This window comes from Peromyscus eremicus, chromosome 14, assembly GCF_949786415.1.
Source record: "Peromyscus eremicus chromosome 14, PerEre_H2_v1, whole genome shotgun sequence".
In the NCBI taxonomy this organism is placed as follows: domain Eukaryota; kingdom Metazoa; phylum Chordata; class Mammalia; order Rodentia; family Cricetidae; genus Peromyscus; species Peromyscus eremicus.
The window spans coordinates 62,373,742-62,391,868 of record NC_081430.1 but is presented as its reverse complement, the minus strand read 5'-3'; the positions used below and the strand labels follow the sequence as shown (position 1 = coordinate 62,391,868).

General features: G+C 39.5%; 1 gene segment (V, D, J or C); it reads left to right on the top strand.

Annotated features, from left to right (window-relative positions):
- Positions 1–3,241: 3,241 nt before the first annotated feature.
- LOC131923966 (Ig heavy chain V region 186-1-like) lies at positions 3,242–3,834 on the top strand. The segment is given in 2 exon segments: positions 3,242–3,287; positions 3,371–3,834. Coding segments are annotated over 2 exon segments (510 nt in total).
- Positions 3,835–18,127: the final 14,293 nt, after the last annotated feature.

The following is an 18,127-nucleotide window of genomic DNA, read 5'->3' as shown; positions in this document are numbered from 1 at the left end:
AGCTTCACTAATGAGGGAATGCCTCAATGTCTCTGAAAGGCACATAGTACCCCAGGGGCCAAGGACTGTAACCTGAAAACCTCTCACCTGTGCCTTTCAAAGCAGCAAGGCCAGGTCAACCCCATTATTCCCTGCAAGACATGATGGCTCTAGGCAAAAGGAATATGCTTGTTTTTCCTAGGCACAGTGATTTGGCATGCTGTAATCCTTTAGTGACTCTGTAGTACCAGGGGGTAGTGCTGGAGCTGGATCCATCTGACACCATGGAAGACTCCTCACTGTGAGAAATATTAATTACCATAGAAGCACAAATAAAATGAATCTCTGACACATGTTCAGTATCTCCAGAAAAACAAGTCATTTTGCCTGCAGTTGAGTTATGTGAGCACTGAAGTTTCAGACATACATTACTGTTCAGGAGAGACAGTTAAACTTCACTATAATGATCACAGACCATGAAGAATCACTACCAGAGATCCCTGGGTTGGAATTGGCAATCATGGTTTCTATAAGGCTGCCTCTAGGTAGAAGACAAGTGGGTTTTCATTAGTAAATGCGATAATTATTGGATAGAGGCAGTCTTAAAAATCACAGCCACATGGGCCCCCAGGCAGTGTGATCGGGACCTGTCCCTATTGCAGGAACCGGCTTTTTGGAACTTAGTGCCTATGGTGAGACACTTTGCACAGCCTTGGTGCAGGGAGGAGGGACTTGGTCCTGCCTCAACTGAATGTACCAGGCTCTGCTGACTGTCCATGGGAGACTTTGCCTTGGAGGATGTGGGAATGAGGGGTGGGTTGGGAGGTTAGGATGGGGGGTGGGAGGAGGAAGGTCAGGGGAATCTATGGTTGACCTGCTAAATGAATAGAAAATCTCTTAATAAAAAAATAAGAAACAAAAATTCACAGCTACAGAAGAAGGCAATGTGTGGTTATAAAGAAGCCAACAATTAGTTTATAGTGTGATGTGTGATTTTTATATTTGGCTGTTAAATATTCCATCTCTAGTTTGATAGTCATAAATCCTATCTTCCTTACTAGAAGAGCACAGCTATGACCATGACTGGCCAATAATATCTAATTTCCCTGGAACTTGATTGGTTCATGGAATGGTGTATGGTCAGAGTGGAAGAAATTATAAGCATTTCCTGGGATAGTCATACTGTTGCTGAATGAGGAGTTCCATTTCTGTTCAATTTGTTAAAATGAGAGTGTGTGACATGGGTATGAGGGCAGATCATGCACTGGGGAGAGAGGTTCCCATGGAATAAAGATGGAAGCTGAGATGTGAGAGGAAGACTCCCGCTGATGAAGCTCACTATATAGCCAAGGATGACCTTTGACCTTTGATGCTCCTGCCTCCACTTCTGAATTGCTAGGGTTCCTTGATTTTATGTGGTGTTAGAGATTTAAAGCATGGCTTCATGAATGCTAGGCAGCAGTCTACCAACTGAACTATATCCCAGAACCTAATAATTTTTTTTCAAATTTTAATAGAGATATTTATATTTATTTGTATTTGTTTATGTGCTCATACATCTACATGTATTGATTCTTAGGTGGAAGTCAAAGGACAAACTTTCTCTCTTTCTATCTTGTGGGTTCTGGGAATAGAACTCAAGGAGTCAGGCTTGGCAGCCAGCATCTTCCTTGGTGTACATATATATATAGAGAGAGAAAGTGGGTGAATTTATGTAGTCTTCAAAGTCACTGGGTCGTAGAGGTAGACCTTGAACTCCTGTCCTCCTGTCTCTACCTGATAGTTTTACATGTATATGATACTGTACTTAGCCTCTATTTGGTTTAAAGTGAAGACATGAGGTACAGATACAGCTCAGTGGTAGAGTGCTTGCTTAGCATGTACAAGGAAATAGTTTTAGTTTTCAATACTACAGAAAGAAGGGAGGGTGCCAAATTAAGCTATTTTTTTCTATTATTGTCTTGCATACTGCTTTTTTCCTATATAATAAAGAAATCTATTTTCTGTGGTGTGATATTTTGATTTAATTGTGAAAATAAAGCTTGTTTGAGTCAGAAGGTGGGGCTAGCTACTAGCTGACCAAAATTAACCACAGACATTTGGAGCACTGTGGACAGATAGGAGACGGGAAGTAATAAGCTGAGGCTGAGAGAGGATGTCAGCTCTTTTGGAAGATGGAACAGAAGAGACAGGAAGTTACTCTTGGCTGCTCCCCTGCTTCTCTGATCTTTCAGGTTATTACACCAACATCTGACTCCTGATTTTTTAATTGGTAAAAATATTAGACAAATCCTTCAGTTTTCTTTGTTAAAAACAAACAAACAAACAAAATGAACAAAAATCTTCAGTATAAACCAAGCCGTACCAACAAGCAGAGGAGTTCAGAACCAGCAGGGGGCACACTTCAACCAACAATCAATAGGATTAAATTAGATGAGGAGTGGAGGGGACTCCATAGTCTAGGTGGATTCCCTTCCTAAAGTCTGTTAGCTGAACAACACCTGCTGCAGTTGATATGGGAAGTCTCCATGTTCAAACACATTAAAAATTCTTTGTTAAACAGTACAAGATTTTTGTTTTCTCATTTATTTTATTAAGATTTATTTATTTATTATTGATTTTGTGGAAAACATTTTTTTTGTACAATATATTCTGGCCATGGTTTTCCTGCACAGCTCCTCCCTAATCCTTCCCAACTCCCCAACTCCCTACCACTCAACTCCATAACCTTTTTTTCTCTATATAGAATGTAAATAAATAGACAAGAAAGGATTTAAAAACAAACCCAAGAATTACACACCTGCAACCTTCTGTTAAAGCAAATATTAATAGGTTGCATATGAAAGAAGATTACAAATGCTCCTAATTTAGGAGTTTTGGAATTTCCAGACACTATTATCCTCATCGCAACCGCCACCTGAAAATCAATTTGGGCACAGAGTGGACCAAATGTCTCAGGTTTGAATTCTATTTTTAAATTGAGAGATTAGGCCTTGATGTTATACCAACAGGGTCTGCACAGGTCTTGGGAAAGGATACTTCCTCAGACAGGATGAGGATTTGGATCTCAGCTTCTTGTTGCCTGACCCAGGTTTACTCTGCCTCCCTCTCCAGCTGGTCTAGGTCCTTACGTAAGAAGTACTCTGCATAATGAATATGCAAATTGTATAAGTCTATAGTGGTAAATACAGAGATGTCCACACCAAAAACAAACATATCATCATTGTCCTCTCAACAGTCACTGATTACACAGGACCTCACCATGGGATGGAGTTGGATCATCCTCTTCCTCCTGTCAGTAGGTACAGGTAAGAGGCCTTCCAGTTCCAAACCTGAAGAAGGAACAGGGACTGAGGTGACAATGACATCCACTCTGCCTTTCTCTCCATAGGTGTCCACTCCCAGGTCCAGCTACAGCAGTCTGGTCCTAGACTGGGGAAACCTGAGTCCTCAGTGAAGTTGTCCTGCAAGGCTTCTGGCTACACCTTCAGCATCTACTATATTAACTGGGTGAAGCAGAGGCCTGGACAGGACCTGGAGTGGATAGGAAGGATTGATCCTGAATATGGTAATACTGACTACAATCAGAAGTTCAAGGCTAAGGCCAAACTGACTGTAGACATATCCTCCAGCACAGCCTACGTGGAGCTCAGCAGCCTGACCTCTGGGGACTCTGCAGTCTATTACTGTGCAAGAGACACAGTGTTGCAACCACATCCTGAGTGTGTCAGAAACCCTGGGGGAGCAGGAAGTTCCCCTGGGACTGAGATGACAGAGAAGATTAGCCTGGAAACTTGCTCAAATCTCATGATTCTGAGTGACCCTTTGTCACTTCACAGTCTTTTTTTTAATTAAGATTTTTTCATTCATTTTACACACAAATCAAAGATCCCCCTCTTCCCTCCTCCCAACTACCCAACATCCCACTTCCAATGCACCCCCTACTCCCCACAAGAAGGAAAGGCCTCCCATGGGGAGGCACATTCAGTAGAGTCTGGACCAAGCTCCCTCCCCGCCTCAAGGCTGCAGGAGGTGTTCCATCACAGGTAGTGGGCTCCAAAAAGCCTGCTCATGCACCAGGGATGGATTCTGATCCTACCACTAGGGGGGCCCCTAAGCAGATCAAGCAACACAAGTGTCCTGCTATGCAGAGGGCCTAGTCCAGTCCCATGCAGGTTCCACAACTATCATGAGTTCCCATTAGTTTGTTTTGGTCGTCTCTGCAGTTTTTCCCATCGTGATCTTGATGCACTTGCACACAGAATACCTCTTCTTTCTCTTTGAATGGACTTCTAGAGCTCTGCCTGGTGTTTGGTTGTGGATCTCTGCAACTGCTTCCATCAGTCACTGGAGAAAAGCTTCATCTATCTGATCACTGGGGTAAGCCAGTTCAGTTCAGGCACCCTCTCCACTATTTCCAGTAGTCAAAGCTGGGGTCATCCTTAGGAATTCCTGGCAACTTCCTTAGCACCAGGTTTCTCCCTATCCCCATGGTGTCTCCCTCTATCATGGTATCTCTTTCATTGCTTTCCCACTCCATCCCTGTTCCAGCTCAACCATCTCACTTCCTTATGTTCTCATCCCCTATCCCCTACCCTCCATTGCCCATCCCCATCCCTAGTTTATTCATGGAGAACTAATCTATTTCCCTTTCTCGAGGTGACCCAGGCTTTCCTCTTTGGGTCTTCCTTGTTAGCTAGCTTCTCTGGGATTGTGGACTGCTGTTTAGTTTTCATTTGCTTTACATCTAGTATCCACTTATGAGTGGATATATACCATGTTTATTCTTCTGAGGCTGGGTTACCTCACTCAGGATGATATTTTCTAGTTCCATCCACTTGCCTGCAAATTTCATGATGTCATTGTTTTTCCCTGCTGAGTAGTACTCCATTGTGTATTCATACCACATTTTCTTAATCCATTCTTCAACTGAGGGGCATCTAGGTTGTTGCCAGGTTCTGGCTATTACAAAAAAAATGCTGTTATGAATATAGTTGAGCATGTGTTCTTGTGGTATGACTGAGCATTCCTTGGGTATATGCCCAAGAGTGGTATAGCTGGGTCTTGAGAAAGATTGATTCCCAGTTTTCTGAGAAACTGCCACACTGATTTCCAAAGTGGCTGTACAAGCTTGCACTCCCACCAACAGTGGAGGAGTGTTCCCCTAGCTCCACATCCTCTCCAACATAAGCTGTCTGCAGTGCTTTTCATCTTAACCATTCTGACAGGTGTGGTGGTATTGTGTTCCCCAAAATATTGTGCACCCTAATAAACTTATCTGGGGTCAGAGACAGAACAGCCACTAGATACAAAGGCTAGAAAATCGTGGCACTCATACCTTTAATCCTAGCACTCCAGAGGTAGAAATCCCTCTGGATCTCTGTGAGTTCAAGGCCACATTGGAAATGGCCAGGCATGGTGACACATGCCTTTAATCCCAGAAATCGAGCCTTTAATCCCAGGGAGTGGTGGTAGACAGCAGAAAAGTATATATGCTGTGAGGACCAGAAACTATAAGCATTTGGCTGGTTAAGCTTTCAGGCTTTCAAGCAGCACAGTTCAGCTGAGATCCATTGGGATGAGGACACAGAAGCTTCCAGTCTGAGGAAACAAGACCAGTTGAGGAACTGCCCAGGTGAGGTTAGCTCTGGCTTGTTCTGGTTCTCTTATCTCCCAGTGTTCACCCCAATACCTGGCTCAGGTTTGATTTTATTAATAAGACTCTTTAAGATTCCTGCTACCGACAGGTGTAAGATGGTATCTCAGAGTCGTTTTGATTTGCATTTCCCTGATGATTAAGGATGTTGAGCAATTCCTTAATTGTCTTTCAGCCATTTGAGCTTCTTCTGTTGAGAATTCTGTTTAGCTCTATAGCCCATTTTTAAAATTGGATTGTTCATTATTTTGATGTCTAGTTTCTTGAGTTCTTTATATATTTTGGAGATCAGCCCTCTGTCAGACGTGTGATTGGTGAAGATATTTTCCCATTCTGTAGGCTGTTGTTTTGTCTTATTGACTGTGTCCTTTGCCTTACAGAAGCTTCTCATTTTCAGGAGGTCTCATTTATTAATTGCTCCTCTCAGTGTCTGTGCTACTGGTGTTATATTAAGGAAGTGATCTCCTGTGCCAATGCATTGAAGACTGCTTCCTACTTTCTATTCTATTATGTTCAGTGTAACTGGATTTTTGTTGAGGTCTTATATCCACTTGGACTGAGTTTTGTGCATGGTGACAGATATGGATCTATTTGCATTGAAAGACCCCCGGAGGAGATCTTCCCTTAGGAGAGACCCCAAGTCCAAGGAACACACCGAAACCACGGATCAGATGCAAACAGCAAGAGGGTTTATTCAGATACACAGGTACCCGGGGCGACAAAGTCTCTCGGAGGACTTGCGCGCCCTCCTTGGGTAAAGGGGACTTTTTATAGGATCCCAGGGGCAGAGGCATGGTTACAGAAGTGAAAAGCATAGTTACAGGGTTCCCATTGGTTGATTCAAAGAAGGCCAGGGTGAACTTGGGGACATATTTTTAATTCTTGGAAATTTGATGTGTGTGGCTGACTTGGCCTTGGGGGTGCTTTCCCAGCCCAACTGTTTATTCCCCAAGGCCAAGTGGCCAACCATAGATATCTTATTTTGACTCAACGGTTTCTCTCCCAGGGCGGGTGTTCAGGGTGGGTGTTTCCTTGGTCCCAGGCTTTTGCAGCTGGCTGATTACCGTTTATGCCAAGTGGTTTATCTAAATGTACATTTTGCAGTTAGGCCAAGGACGCCCTGTTTTTCTGGTACTTGCCTCGCAGAATGGTGTTTCTTATGCTAAGTAAAAGCCTGCTATAAGCGGGGTCTTTCAGCATGTTGACATCCAGTTATACCAGTACCATTTTTTGAAGATGCTTTCTTTTTTCCATTGTAAGGTTTTGGCTTCTTTGTCAAAAATCAGGTGTTCATAGGTGTGTAGATTAATGTCAAGGTCCTCAATACAATTCCATTGTTCCACATGTCAGTTTTTATGCAAATCCCAAGATGCTTTTATTATTTTTTTTAATTTTTATTTTTGCAATAAAATTCAGTTCTACAGATCAGCCACAGATTCCCTTGTTCTCCCCCTCCCGCCCCCCTCACCTTCCCCCCCCCCAGCCCGCCCCCCATTCCCATCTCCTCCAGGGCAAAGCCTTCCCCGCAGACTGAGATCAACCTGGTAGACTCAGTCCAGGTAGGTCCAGTCCCCTCCTCCCAAGCTGAGCCAAGCGACCCTTCATAGGCCCCAGGTTTCAAACAGCCGACTCATGCAATGAGCACAGGACCTGGTGCCACTGCCTGGATGCCTCCCAAACAGATCAGGCCAATCAACTGTCTCACCCACTCAGAGGGCCTGATCCAGTTGGTGACCCCTCAGCCATTGGTTCATATTTCATGTGTTTCCGTTTGTTTGGCTATTTGTCCCTGTGCTTTATCCAACCTTGATCTCAACAATTCTCGCTCATATAAACCCTCCTCATTCTCGCTAATTGGACTCCCAGAGATCCACCCGGGGCCTAGTCATGGATCTCTGCATCCAGATCCCTCAGTAGTTGGATGAGGTTTCTAGCATGACAATTAGGGTGTTTGGTCATCCCATCGCCAGAATAGGTCAGTTCGGGCTGTCTCTCGACCATTGCCAGCAGTCTGTTGTGGGGGTATCTTTGTGGATTTCTGTGGGCCTCTCTAGCACTTTGCTTCTTCCTATTCTCATGTGGTCTTCATTTACCATGGTCTCCTATTCCTTGTTCTCCCTCTCTGTTGTTGATCCAGCTGGGATCTCCCACTCACCCAAGCTCTCTTTCCCTCGACCCTCGCCCTTCACTACCCCCACTCATGTCCAGGCTGTTCATGTAGATCTCATTCCATTTCTCTGTCATTGGGCGATCCCTGTGTCTTTCTTGGGGTCTTGTTTTCCAGGTAGCCTTCCTGGTGATGTGAGTAGCAGTCCAGTCATCCTTGTTCCACATTTAGTATCCTGCTATGAGTGAGTAGATACTATGTTTGTCTTACTGAGTCTGGGTTACCTCACTCAGGATGATTTTTTCTAGATCCATCCATTTGTCTGCAAACTTCATGGTGTCATTGTTTTTCTCTGCTGAGTAGTATTCCATTGTGTATATGTACCACATTTTGTTTATCCATTCTTCAGTTGAAGGGCATCTAGGTTGTTTCCATGTTCTGGCTATTACAAACAATGCTGATATGAACATAGCTGAACAAGTGCTCTTGTGGTGTGGTTGAGCATTCCTTAGGTATATGCCCAAGAGTGGTATAGCTGGATCTTGGGGGAGATGGATTTCTAATTTTCTAAGAAAGCGCCATATTGATTTCCAAAGTGGTTGTACAAACTTGCATTCCCACCAGCAGTGGAGGAGAGTTCCCCTAGCTCCACATCCTCTCCAGCATAAGGTGTCTTCAGTGTTTTTGATCTTAGCCATTCTGACAGGCGTAAGGTGGTATCTCAGAGTTGTTTTGATTTGCATTTCCCTGATGATTAGGGATGTTGAGCAATTCCTTAAATGTCTTTCAGCCATTTGAGTTTCCTCTGTTGAGAATTCTCTGTTTAGTTCTATAGACCATTTCTCAATTGGACTGTTGGGCATTTTGGTGTCTAATTTCTTGAGTTCCTTATATATTCTGGATATCAGTCCTCTGTCAGATGTGGGGTTGGTGAAGATCTTTTCCCATTCTGTAGGCTATCGCTTTGCCTTGTTGACCTTTGCTCTTCAAAAGCTTCTCAGTTTCAAGAGGTCCCATTGATTGATTGTTTCTCTCAGTGTCTGTGCTACTGGTGTTCTATTTAGGAAGTGGTCTCCTATGCCAATGCATTCAAGACTACTTCCTACTTTCTCTTCTAGCAGGTTCAGAGTAGCTGGATTTATGTTGAGGTCCTTGATCCACTTGGACTTAAGTTTTGTGCACGGTGATAGATATGGATCTATTTGCAGCCTTCTACATGTTGATATCCAGTTTTGCCAGCACCATTTGTTAAAGATGTTTTCTTTTTTCCATTGTGCACTTTTGGCTTCTTTGTCAAAAATTATATGTTCATAGGTGTGCAGATTAATGTCAGGGTCTTCAATTCGATTCCATTGGTCCACATGTCGGTTTTTATGCCAGTACCAAGCTGTTTTTATTACTGTAGCTCTATAGTACAGCTTGAAGTCAGGGATCGTGATGCCTCCAGAGGTTGTGTTATTGTACAGGATTCTTTTGGCTATCCTGGGTTTTTTGTTTTTCCATATGAATTTGAGTATTATTCTTTCTAGGTCTGTGAAGAATTGTGTTGGTATTTTGATGGGGATTGCATTGAATCTGTAGATTGCTTTTGGTAAGATTGCCATTTTTACTATGTTAATCCTTCCTATCCATGAGCATGGGAGATCTTTCCATTTTCTGACATCTTCTTCAATTTCTTTTTTCAGGGACTTAAAGTTCTTGTCATGTAGGTCCTTCACGTGTTTGGTTAGTGTTACCCCAAGGTATTTTATGTCATTTGTGGCTATTAAAATGGTGATGTACCTCCTGTGTTCTATCAGACCACCATGTTCTAAAGTTGGATTTCAACAACAACAAAAACTACAGAAAACCTACAATCTCATGGAAACTGAATAATACCCAACTGAATCACCAATGAATTAAGGAAGAAATAAAGAAAGAAATTAAAGACTTCCTAGAGATCAACGAAAATGAAGACACCACATATCCAAACCTATGGGACACTATGAAAGCAGTACTAAGAGGGAAATTCATAGCACTAAATGCCCACATAAATAAGCTGGAGAAATCTCACACTAATGACTTAACAGCACACCTGAAAGTTCTAGAACAAGAAGAAGCAAAGTCTCCCAGGAAAAATAGATGCCAGGAAATTATCAAAGTGAGAGCTGAAATCAATAAAATAGAAACAAAGAGAACAATACAAAAAATGAATGAAACAAAGAGTTGGTTCTTTGAGAAAATCAACAAGATAGACAAGCCCTTATCCAAACTAACCAAAAGACAGAGAGAGAGCATCCAAATCAACAAAATCAGAAATGAAAAGGGGGACATAACAACAGACATTGAGGAAATCCAGAGAATCATCAGGTCATACTTCAAAAACCTCTATTCCACAAAACTGGAAAACCTAATAGAAATGGATAATTCTCTGGATAGGTACCACATACCTAAATTAAATCAAGACCAGATAAACTATTTAAATAGTCCAATAACCCCTAACGAAATAGAAACAGTCATTAAAAGTCTTCCAACCAAAAAAAGCCCAGGACCAGATGGTTTCAGTGCAGAATTCTACCAGATCTTCAAAGAAGAGTTAATACCAATACTCTCTAAATTGTTCCATACAATAGAAACAGAAGGAACATTACCAAACTCCTTCTATGAGGCTACAATTACCCTGATTCCTAAACCAAACAAGGATACAACAAAGAAAGAGAACTACAGACCGATTTCCCTCATGAACATTGATGCAAAAATACTTAATAAAATACTGGCAAACAGACTCCAAGAACACATCAAAACAATTATCCACCATGATCAAGTAGGATTCATTCCAGGGATGCAAGGATGGTTCAACATACGAAAGTCTGTCAATGTGATACACCATATAAACAAACTCAAAGAAAAAAACCACATGATCATCTCACTAGATGCTGAAAAGGCATTTGACAAAATCCAACACTCCTTCATGATAAAGGTCTTGGAGCGATCAGGAATACAGGGAACATACCTAAACATAATAAAGGCAATTTACAGCAAGCCAACAGCTAACATCAAATTAAATGGAGAGAATCTCAAAGCAATTCCACTAAAATCAGGAACAAGGCAAGGTTGTCCCCTCTACCCATACTTATTCAATATAGTACTTGAAGTTCTAGCCAGATCAATAAGACAACATAAGGAGATTAAGGGGATACAAATTGGAAAGGAAGTAGTCAAGCTTTCCCTATTTGCAGATGACATGACAGTATACTTGAACAACCCCAAAGATTCCACCAAGGAACTGATACAACTTATAAACACCTTCAGCAACATAGCAGGATACAAGATCAACTCAAAAAAATCAGTAGCCCTCCTGTATACAATGGACAAAGAAGCAGAGAAGGAAATCAGAGATACATCACCCTTTACTATAGCCACAAATGACATAAAATACTTGGGGTAACACTAACCAAGCAAGTGAAGGACCTATATGCCAAGATGCTTTTATTACTATAGCTCTGCAGTAGAGCTTGATGTCAGGGTTGGCGATGCCTCCAGAAGTGACTTTTTTTTGTACAGGATTCTTTTAGATATCCTGGGTTTTCTGTTTTTCCAAATCAAGTTGAGTATTGTTCTTACCATGTCTTTTAAGAATTGTGTTGGGATTTTGATGGGGATTGCATTGAATGTACAGATTGCTTTTGGTAAGATTGTCATTTTTTCTATATTCATCCATTCTATCCATCAACATGGGAGATCTTTTCCAAATCTTCAACTTCTTTCTTCAGAGACTTAAAGTTCTTTTCATACAGGTCTTTCACTTGCTTAGTCAGAGTTACCCCAAATTATTTTATATTATTTGTGGCTATTGTAAAGGGTGATGTTTCTCTAATTTCTTTCTCAGTCCATTTATCCTTTGTATATAGGAGGGCTACTGACTATTTTTAGTTAATCTTGAATCCTGCCACCTTATTGAAGGTGTTTATCAGCTGTAGGAGTTCCCTGGTAGAGTTTTTGGGGTCAGTTATATGTACTATCATACCATCTGCAAACAGTGAAAGTTTGACTTCTTTCTTTCCAATTTGTATCCCCTTGGTCTCCTTTTTTTTGTCTTATTGCTCTAGCTAGAACTTTAAGTACTGTATTGCATAAATATGGGGAAAGTGGACAGCATTGTCTTGTTCCTGATTTTAGTGGAATCGCTTTGAGTTTCTCTCCATTTAATTTAATGTTGGCTGTTAATTTGCTGTAAATCGCCTTTATTATGTTTAGTTGTGTTCCTTGTATTCCTGATCTCTCTAAGACCTTTATCATGAAGGTTTGTTGGATTTTTGAAAGACCTTTTCAACATCTAATGAAATGTTCATGTGTTTTTTCTTTCAATTTGTTTATGTGGTTTATTACATTGACAGATTTCCTATGTTGAACCATCCTTACATCTACTTGATCATGGTAGATAATTTTTTGATGTGTTCTTGGATTCAGATTGCCAACATTTTATTGAGTATTTTTTCATCAATGTTCATGAGAGAGTGGTCATTAATTCTCTTTTTTTGTTGCATCTTTGTGGTTTAGGTATCAGAGTAACTGTAGCCTCATAAAAGGAGTTTGGTAATGTTCCTTGTGTTTCTATTATGGAACAATTTGAAGAGTGTTGGTATTAACTCTTCTTTGAAAATCTGGTAGAATTCTGTTTTGAAACCATCTGGTCCTGAGCTTTTTTTTTTGGTTGAGAGACTTTTAATGACTGTTTCTATTTCCTTAGTGGTTGTTGGTCTATTTAAATTGTTTATCTGGTCTTGATTGATTTAACTTTGCCATGTGGTACCTATCCAGAAAATAGTCTATTTCTTTTATATTTTCCAATTTTGTGGAGTACAGGTGTTTGAAGTATGACCAGGTACAGGCAGTGTTGGGTCAACAAAGATGCATGACAAAGGGAACAACCTGTCCATGTTAAGACTTCACATGTAAATATACAATGTGTCCATGATAAAAAAGCTGAATTGGTAAATATATGGAATTACAGTCCAAGTTGTTTTAAATTCTGGTTCCTTCTCAACTGTGAAAATATTTTCTAGACATGTGAACTGATCTCTAAGTAGCAGATTGTGTTTCCACATTTTTCCCAGCGATGTGCATATTCTGTCAAAAGTGCAGCTACAGGGATTGTGAAATGGTGTAGTAGAGTACTAGAAGACAATGTTGATTGCTTCTACTGTCTATGGTTACTTACCAGATTAGTGGTTACTCCTATAGCTAGATCCAGCAACATCTAGAGAAAAGTCTCAGGTTTATGGAGACATTGGGAACAATTGAGACATAGCTCATCATGCATCACTGAAAAGTCTTGTCAATATCACCAGGTAGAAGATTAATAAGTTAAACTTTCTCAAATTGAGGATGTTCAAGTTTGTAATGGATAAAGCTGATACTGAGGGAACAGAGTGTTATGTTAGATTATAGACATATTTATATGAGGGGATTCTGATGACCAGCAGGGGGCAGTGTAGACTCACTAACCCTTACAAAGTAAAGGGCAGCAAAAGCAGAAAAGGAAATTGTGCATGAGGGTGTTCCAACAGCCTCTATGCATTTCATTCTTGACATAATTACCTTCAGAGTCCATGGTGTTGTTGATACGTGAGGTCTTCATGTTAAAACACTGCAGATGTTCTTTGTTAAATAGAATCAACATATGAGTTCACTGAGAGTGTAATTGGATCTTTATTGACACTAGATAAGAAACTGTCACAAATCACTTACCTCTATTCATTAAATATATTTAAGACTCAGGCCCACAGAAATATGGGTGGGGGGTGGATGTCTCTGGAGTTCCCAGGTGATAGTAGAGGAGTCCATTCTCCTGCTTTGCCTAAAAGTAGCCTGACGAAGTTTTAAAAGGCCTTCCTTCTCCTGCTGTCATAGCAATCTCAGTGATTACTGCTGGGGCTGGATCCTCCTGTCACAGGGAAGATCCTGGCTTTGAAAGGGTCATTAATAATAATACAGGCATAACTTCAGATCCATCTCGTATACATCCAGTCAGTAGCTCCAGGAAAACAAGCCATTTATCCCTGCAGCTGAGTTCTGTAAACACTGAAGTAGGGATAATGTAGACAGAGACAAATCTACCTACAGGGGAGTTCAGGACCAGCAGGGGGCACCATGGAGCCAATAATCCCCAGGAAAAAGAAGAGATAAGGGGTGCAGAGGACACCAGCCTCTGTGAACTCCTTTTTTATAGTCTGTTGACTGCAGTTGATATGTGCGGTCACCATGGTCAAACACAGTAAAAATTCTTGGTTAAATGTTTCAGAGATTTATAATTTCTTGTTTATTTTATTCTGATTTATTTATTAATTTTGTTTTTTAAAAACATATTTTTCATATAATACATCTGATCTCAATTTCCCCTCACGTTACTCCTTACTGATCTTTCCCACCTCCCCACCCACTCAACTCCACTCCCTTTCTTTCTCTCTATGGAAAGCAAACAAATAGGAAAAAAAAAAGTTTTTTTTTTAGTCACAGGAAACACACACAAAGGAAAAAGGAAAAACAAATATACAATCACAAGATCATAAACCATGATATATATATATATATATATATATATATATATATACACACACACACACACACACACACAAAAGACCATTATTACCAAGGCTTGAACCTGTGCAGGCCCTGTGCATGACATCACAGACTCTGTGAATTCGTATGTGAATTATCAATTCTGTTGTGTCCAGAAGACCCTGTTTCCCTGGAGTCATCTACCCCTCTGGCTCTTACAACCTATTCAGTTTTTAAATTCTTTACTGAAATAAGGCAAAACTGTTTAATTATTTTGTGCAACCAAGAACAACAGCAACACCACATATTATTTTCAGCATGTTTGGGGCCTCTTTGACCATTAACTCGTAGGGATTTATGATGTGCCTAGCAGTGAGATGAGCAATAACTTGTGTCTTTAGGGAGCAACACTGTTCACCCATCCAGGTACCTTTGTTCAAGTATTCATAAATTAGAATAAAATACATAGCTCATCCATGTGCTTTCTACCTGGCTTTCTACAAGCATGTATCACAAATCCACAAAGCTTGATGATCAGAACCAGACTACCAAGACAATACTAATAGCTAACCTACAAGTTTTATTTTGACATTTTCAGTTTTGCATATGCTTTTATTAATTACTTTTGAGAAAAATACTATATAACAGCAGATCCATAAAACAACACCATAATCTGAGCATAAAATTAAGCCATCAACACAAAGAATATCCCAAATGTAAAATTAGCATCTATAAACCATTAATTATTTCCAGACTTTTTATTATAGACAAAAATTGCAATTTCTTTGTTTCCATTCCATACATTGCTTTGTTATGCTTTCAGTATCCATACCATCCATTTTTGTAATGCCACAAGCATTCCAATTCTCTATAATTATATTTTTACTTACAATGCAAGATTATAGATTTCAATATTGCTGTCTTATAACTGTAAATTTTTTAATCCTATCCCAAACCATCATTTCTGCATTTCCCAACACCATTTTATATTTTAAACTTTGCCTCTCCAGAGGATCCCCACATTTTGATTTCATTTATATTTTACTATATCCAATCTCCTAATACTTTACAGCCCAATGGAACTTTTCTAGGCTCTTTGCTTTCACAAATTAAACACAGAAGACAAAAACATTCAAATCTTGGAAACACATATAAGATAAAACATGCAGCATTTGTTTTTCTGTGTTTGAGTGACCTCATTCAGTGTACTTTTTCCAATTTAATCCACTTACCTGTAGATTCCATATTTTATGTTTTGCCACTGAATAATATTCCATTGTCTATGTGTCCCACATTTTCATTATCTATTTGTCAGTTGTTGGAAATCTAGGTTGATTCTGTTCTCTCAGCTGTTGTGAATAGAGCAGCAATAATCATGGATATGCAGGTGTCTCTGTAATAAGACACAGAGTCCTTTTTGTATGTGCTTGGGAGGGATATAGTGGAGAGATATCATACTTCTAGTTCTTATATTTTGGTGAAATCTCTAAACTGATTTCCAAAGTCACTACACTAGTTTACAGTCCCATCAACAATGATTCAGGATTAGCCTTTCCCCTTATCCATGCCTGCATTTGCTGCCATTTGTTTCCTGGATTATGGTTATTTTAAATGAGCTAAAAATGTAACATTGAAGTTGTTTTAATCTGCAGTTCATTATTAGCTAAGGACTTTCATGCAGGACATAGAGAAAACAACATGGAACTGAACAGGAAATTCTTCCTGTTGGCTAGGTTTTTCTAGTTCAGAAACATTCTATACAGTTTCCAGGGAGAGAAAAGACACCAATGAGCTTATGAAGTGCCAGACCTTGCAGTCTATAATATCAGCCTTCAGTTAAGATGTACCTACTAGTGCTGACTGTCATATAATGACCCATTGCTTTCTACTTGGATGAGTGTCCTGCTCCATAAGAAAGACTTCATTCTAGGTAAGTATGTTCAAAAGACCATGGCTGCATTATTCATAGGTCTTCATAGACTCCAATTGTATTGCTACCAATCAGTTATCAGAATGCTTTATAAATACTTATGTTTATATTCCAAAAATGGTGCTACTCTTGGCCTTGATAATAGAATCTTCTGTTTGTGTATAATTATTAATGAAAACATTTATAACTGGTCAAAGTGCTGAGAAAGAGTGCCTGGGTTCTCAGCCACAGATGAGTCATCTATATCAACCTTCAACCAAAAGCTCAAGGACTGTCACAAATCAGAGAAAAGAAATAATGTAAAATCCAAGGAATGGGGTTGAAAGACACGAAATTCTATCTCCAGAGATTGATGTATTCTCTATTCTCATTGCACAAATGAACTCTCAGCAGCTATATTTACCAGCACAAGACCTGGTCAAAATCAAGCCAGTCAAACTACATTACAAGAGCCTGTGAAATGGTGAGCAGATAAAGATGCCTGATGGCAAATCTGATGATATTAGTTAGATTTCTCAGACTCAATGTTAGAAGAGAACTGAATTTCATGAGGTGTCCTCTAGGTATCACATCCAGACTTTGGCACAGGGGTGCTCTAGTCCAATCCTACACTAAACAAAGTGTAAATTTACTTTTTAAAAGATTACAAGACCAATTGGGGAGGGACTACCCTGAGTCCAGGCCAAGAGGAAGAGCTATTGGAATTGAAAAATTGAAATTGCTGAGGAATTTATAATCACTTTTGTTTGGAGTGAGTCCACTTGAAGGTTACCTAAGAGCTATTGGATGACATCCACTCTATGCATATGGATAGCACTAATTAGAATTAGTGAGTTATTCATTAATTAAAAAAAGAGATGAAAATGTTATTTTAGGGGGTCCCAAGGGGAGCCAGAGATAGATAGTAAGGAAGGATATGAGCATATAATATTGAATTTCTGAATGAAAATTTCAAGAAATAAGCAAAAATATTATTTAAAAATAAAAAATTAATTTTACATATGTTGTAGAATTTTTACACAGATGTATAATGTACACTCTATTTTCTCCATGAACTCAACCTGTCTTTTCTTGCTCCTACCATTCCAATTTGCCACTTTTATTCTATTAGACAGTTTAATTTCTGCATCATTACATATGTGCATACATAATTATATCTAACTGTGCAATATCTAAAGACTACAAATGAAATATTTATACAATATCTGTTTTTCTGAGATGATATTAATTTACTTAATAAAGTTTCCAACAATTTCATCCGTTTTCCTAAAAATAATGTAAGTTCTTCATAGTATACTGATGAATAAATTCTGTTTTATCACATATATATGTTTTCTTGATGCAATCATTTGCTGAAAAGACATGTTGTTTGTTTGTTTCTATAATTTATTTATTATAGATAGTGCTGCAATAACATTTGTGTGAATGTATTTTTGAGACATTTTCACTTTTGCTTATTTGGATAAGTTTTTTAGAATGCAACCTGGGGGAAAAGCATGAACTATTGCATGTATATGAAAGAAGCTTTCAAATTCTCATAATTTAGGAGTTTAGAAAATTCCCATTCACAATATCCTCATCCCAACCACTGCCTGTAAATCAATTTTGTGACCTAAAGGACAAACTGCCTCGGGCTGAAGTCTGTTTGTGAATTGAGCACATAGGCCTTAATGTTGCATCCACAAAGTAATGTTACACCCACAAGGCTCAGGGAATTAGTATGGGATATATGTCCTCAGACTAGATTGGAACTTGGACTTCTGCATCCTAAAGCCTGATCAGGTTGTCTAGATATCTCTTTACCAGCTACAGCAGGTCTTTCTATAAGAAGTACACTGCCTCATGAATATGCAAATCATGTGAATCTATGGTGGTAAATATAGGGATGTCCGTACCCAACAACAACATAAGATCA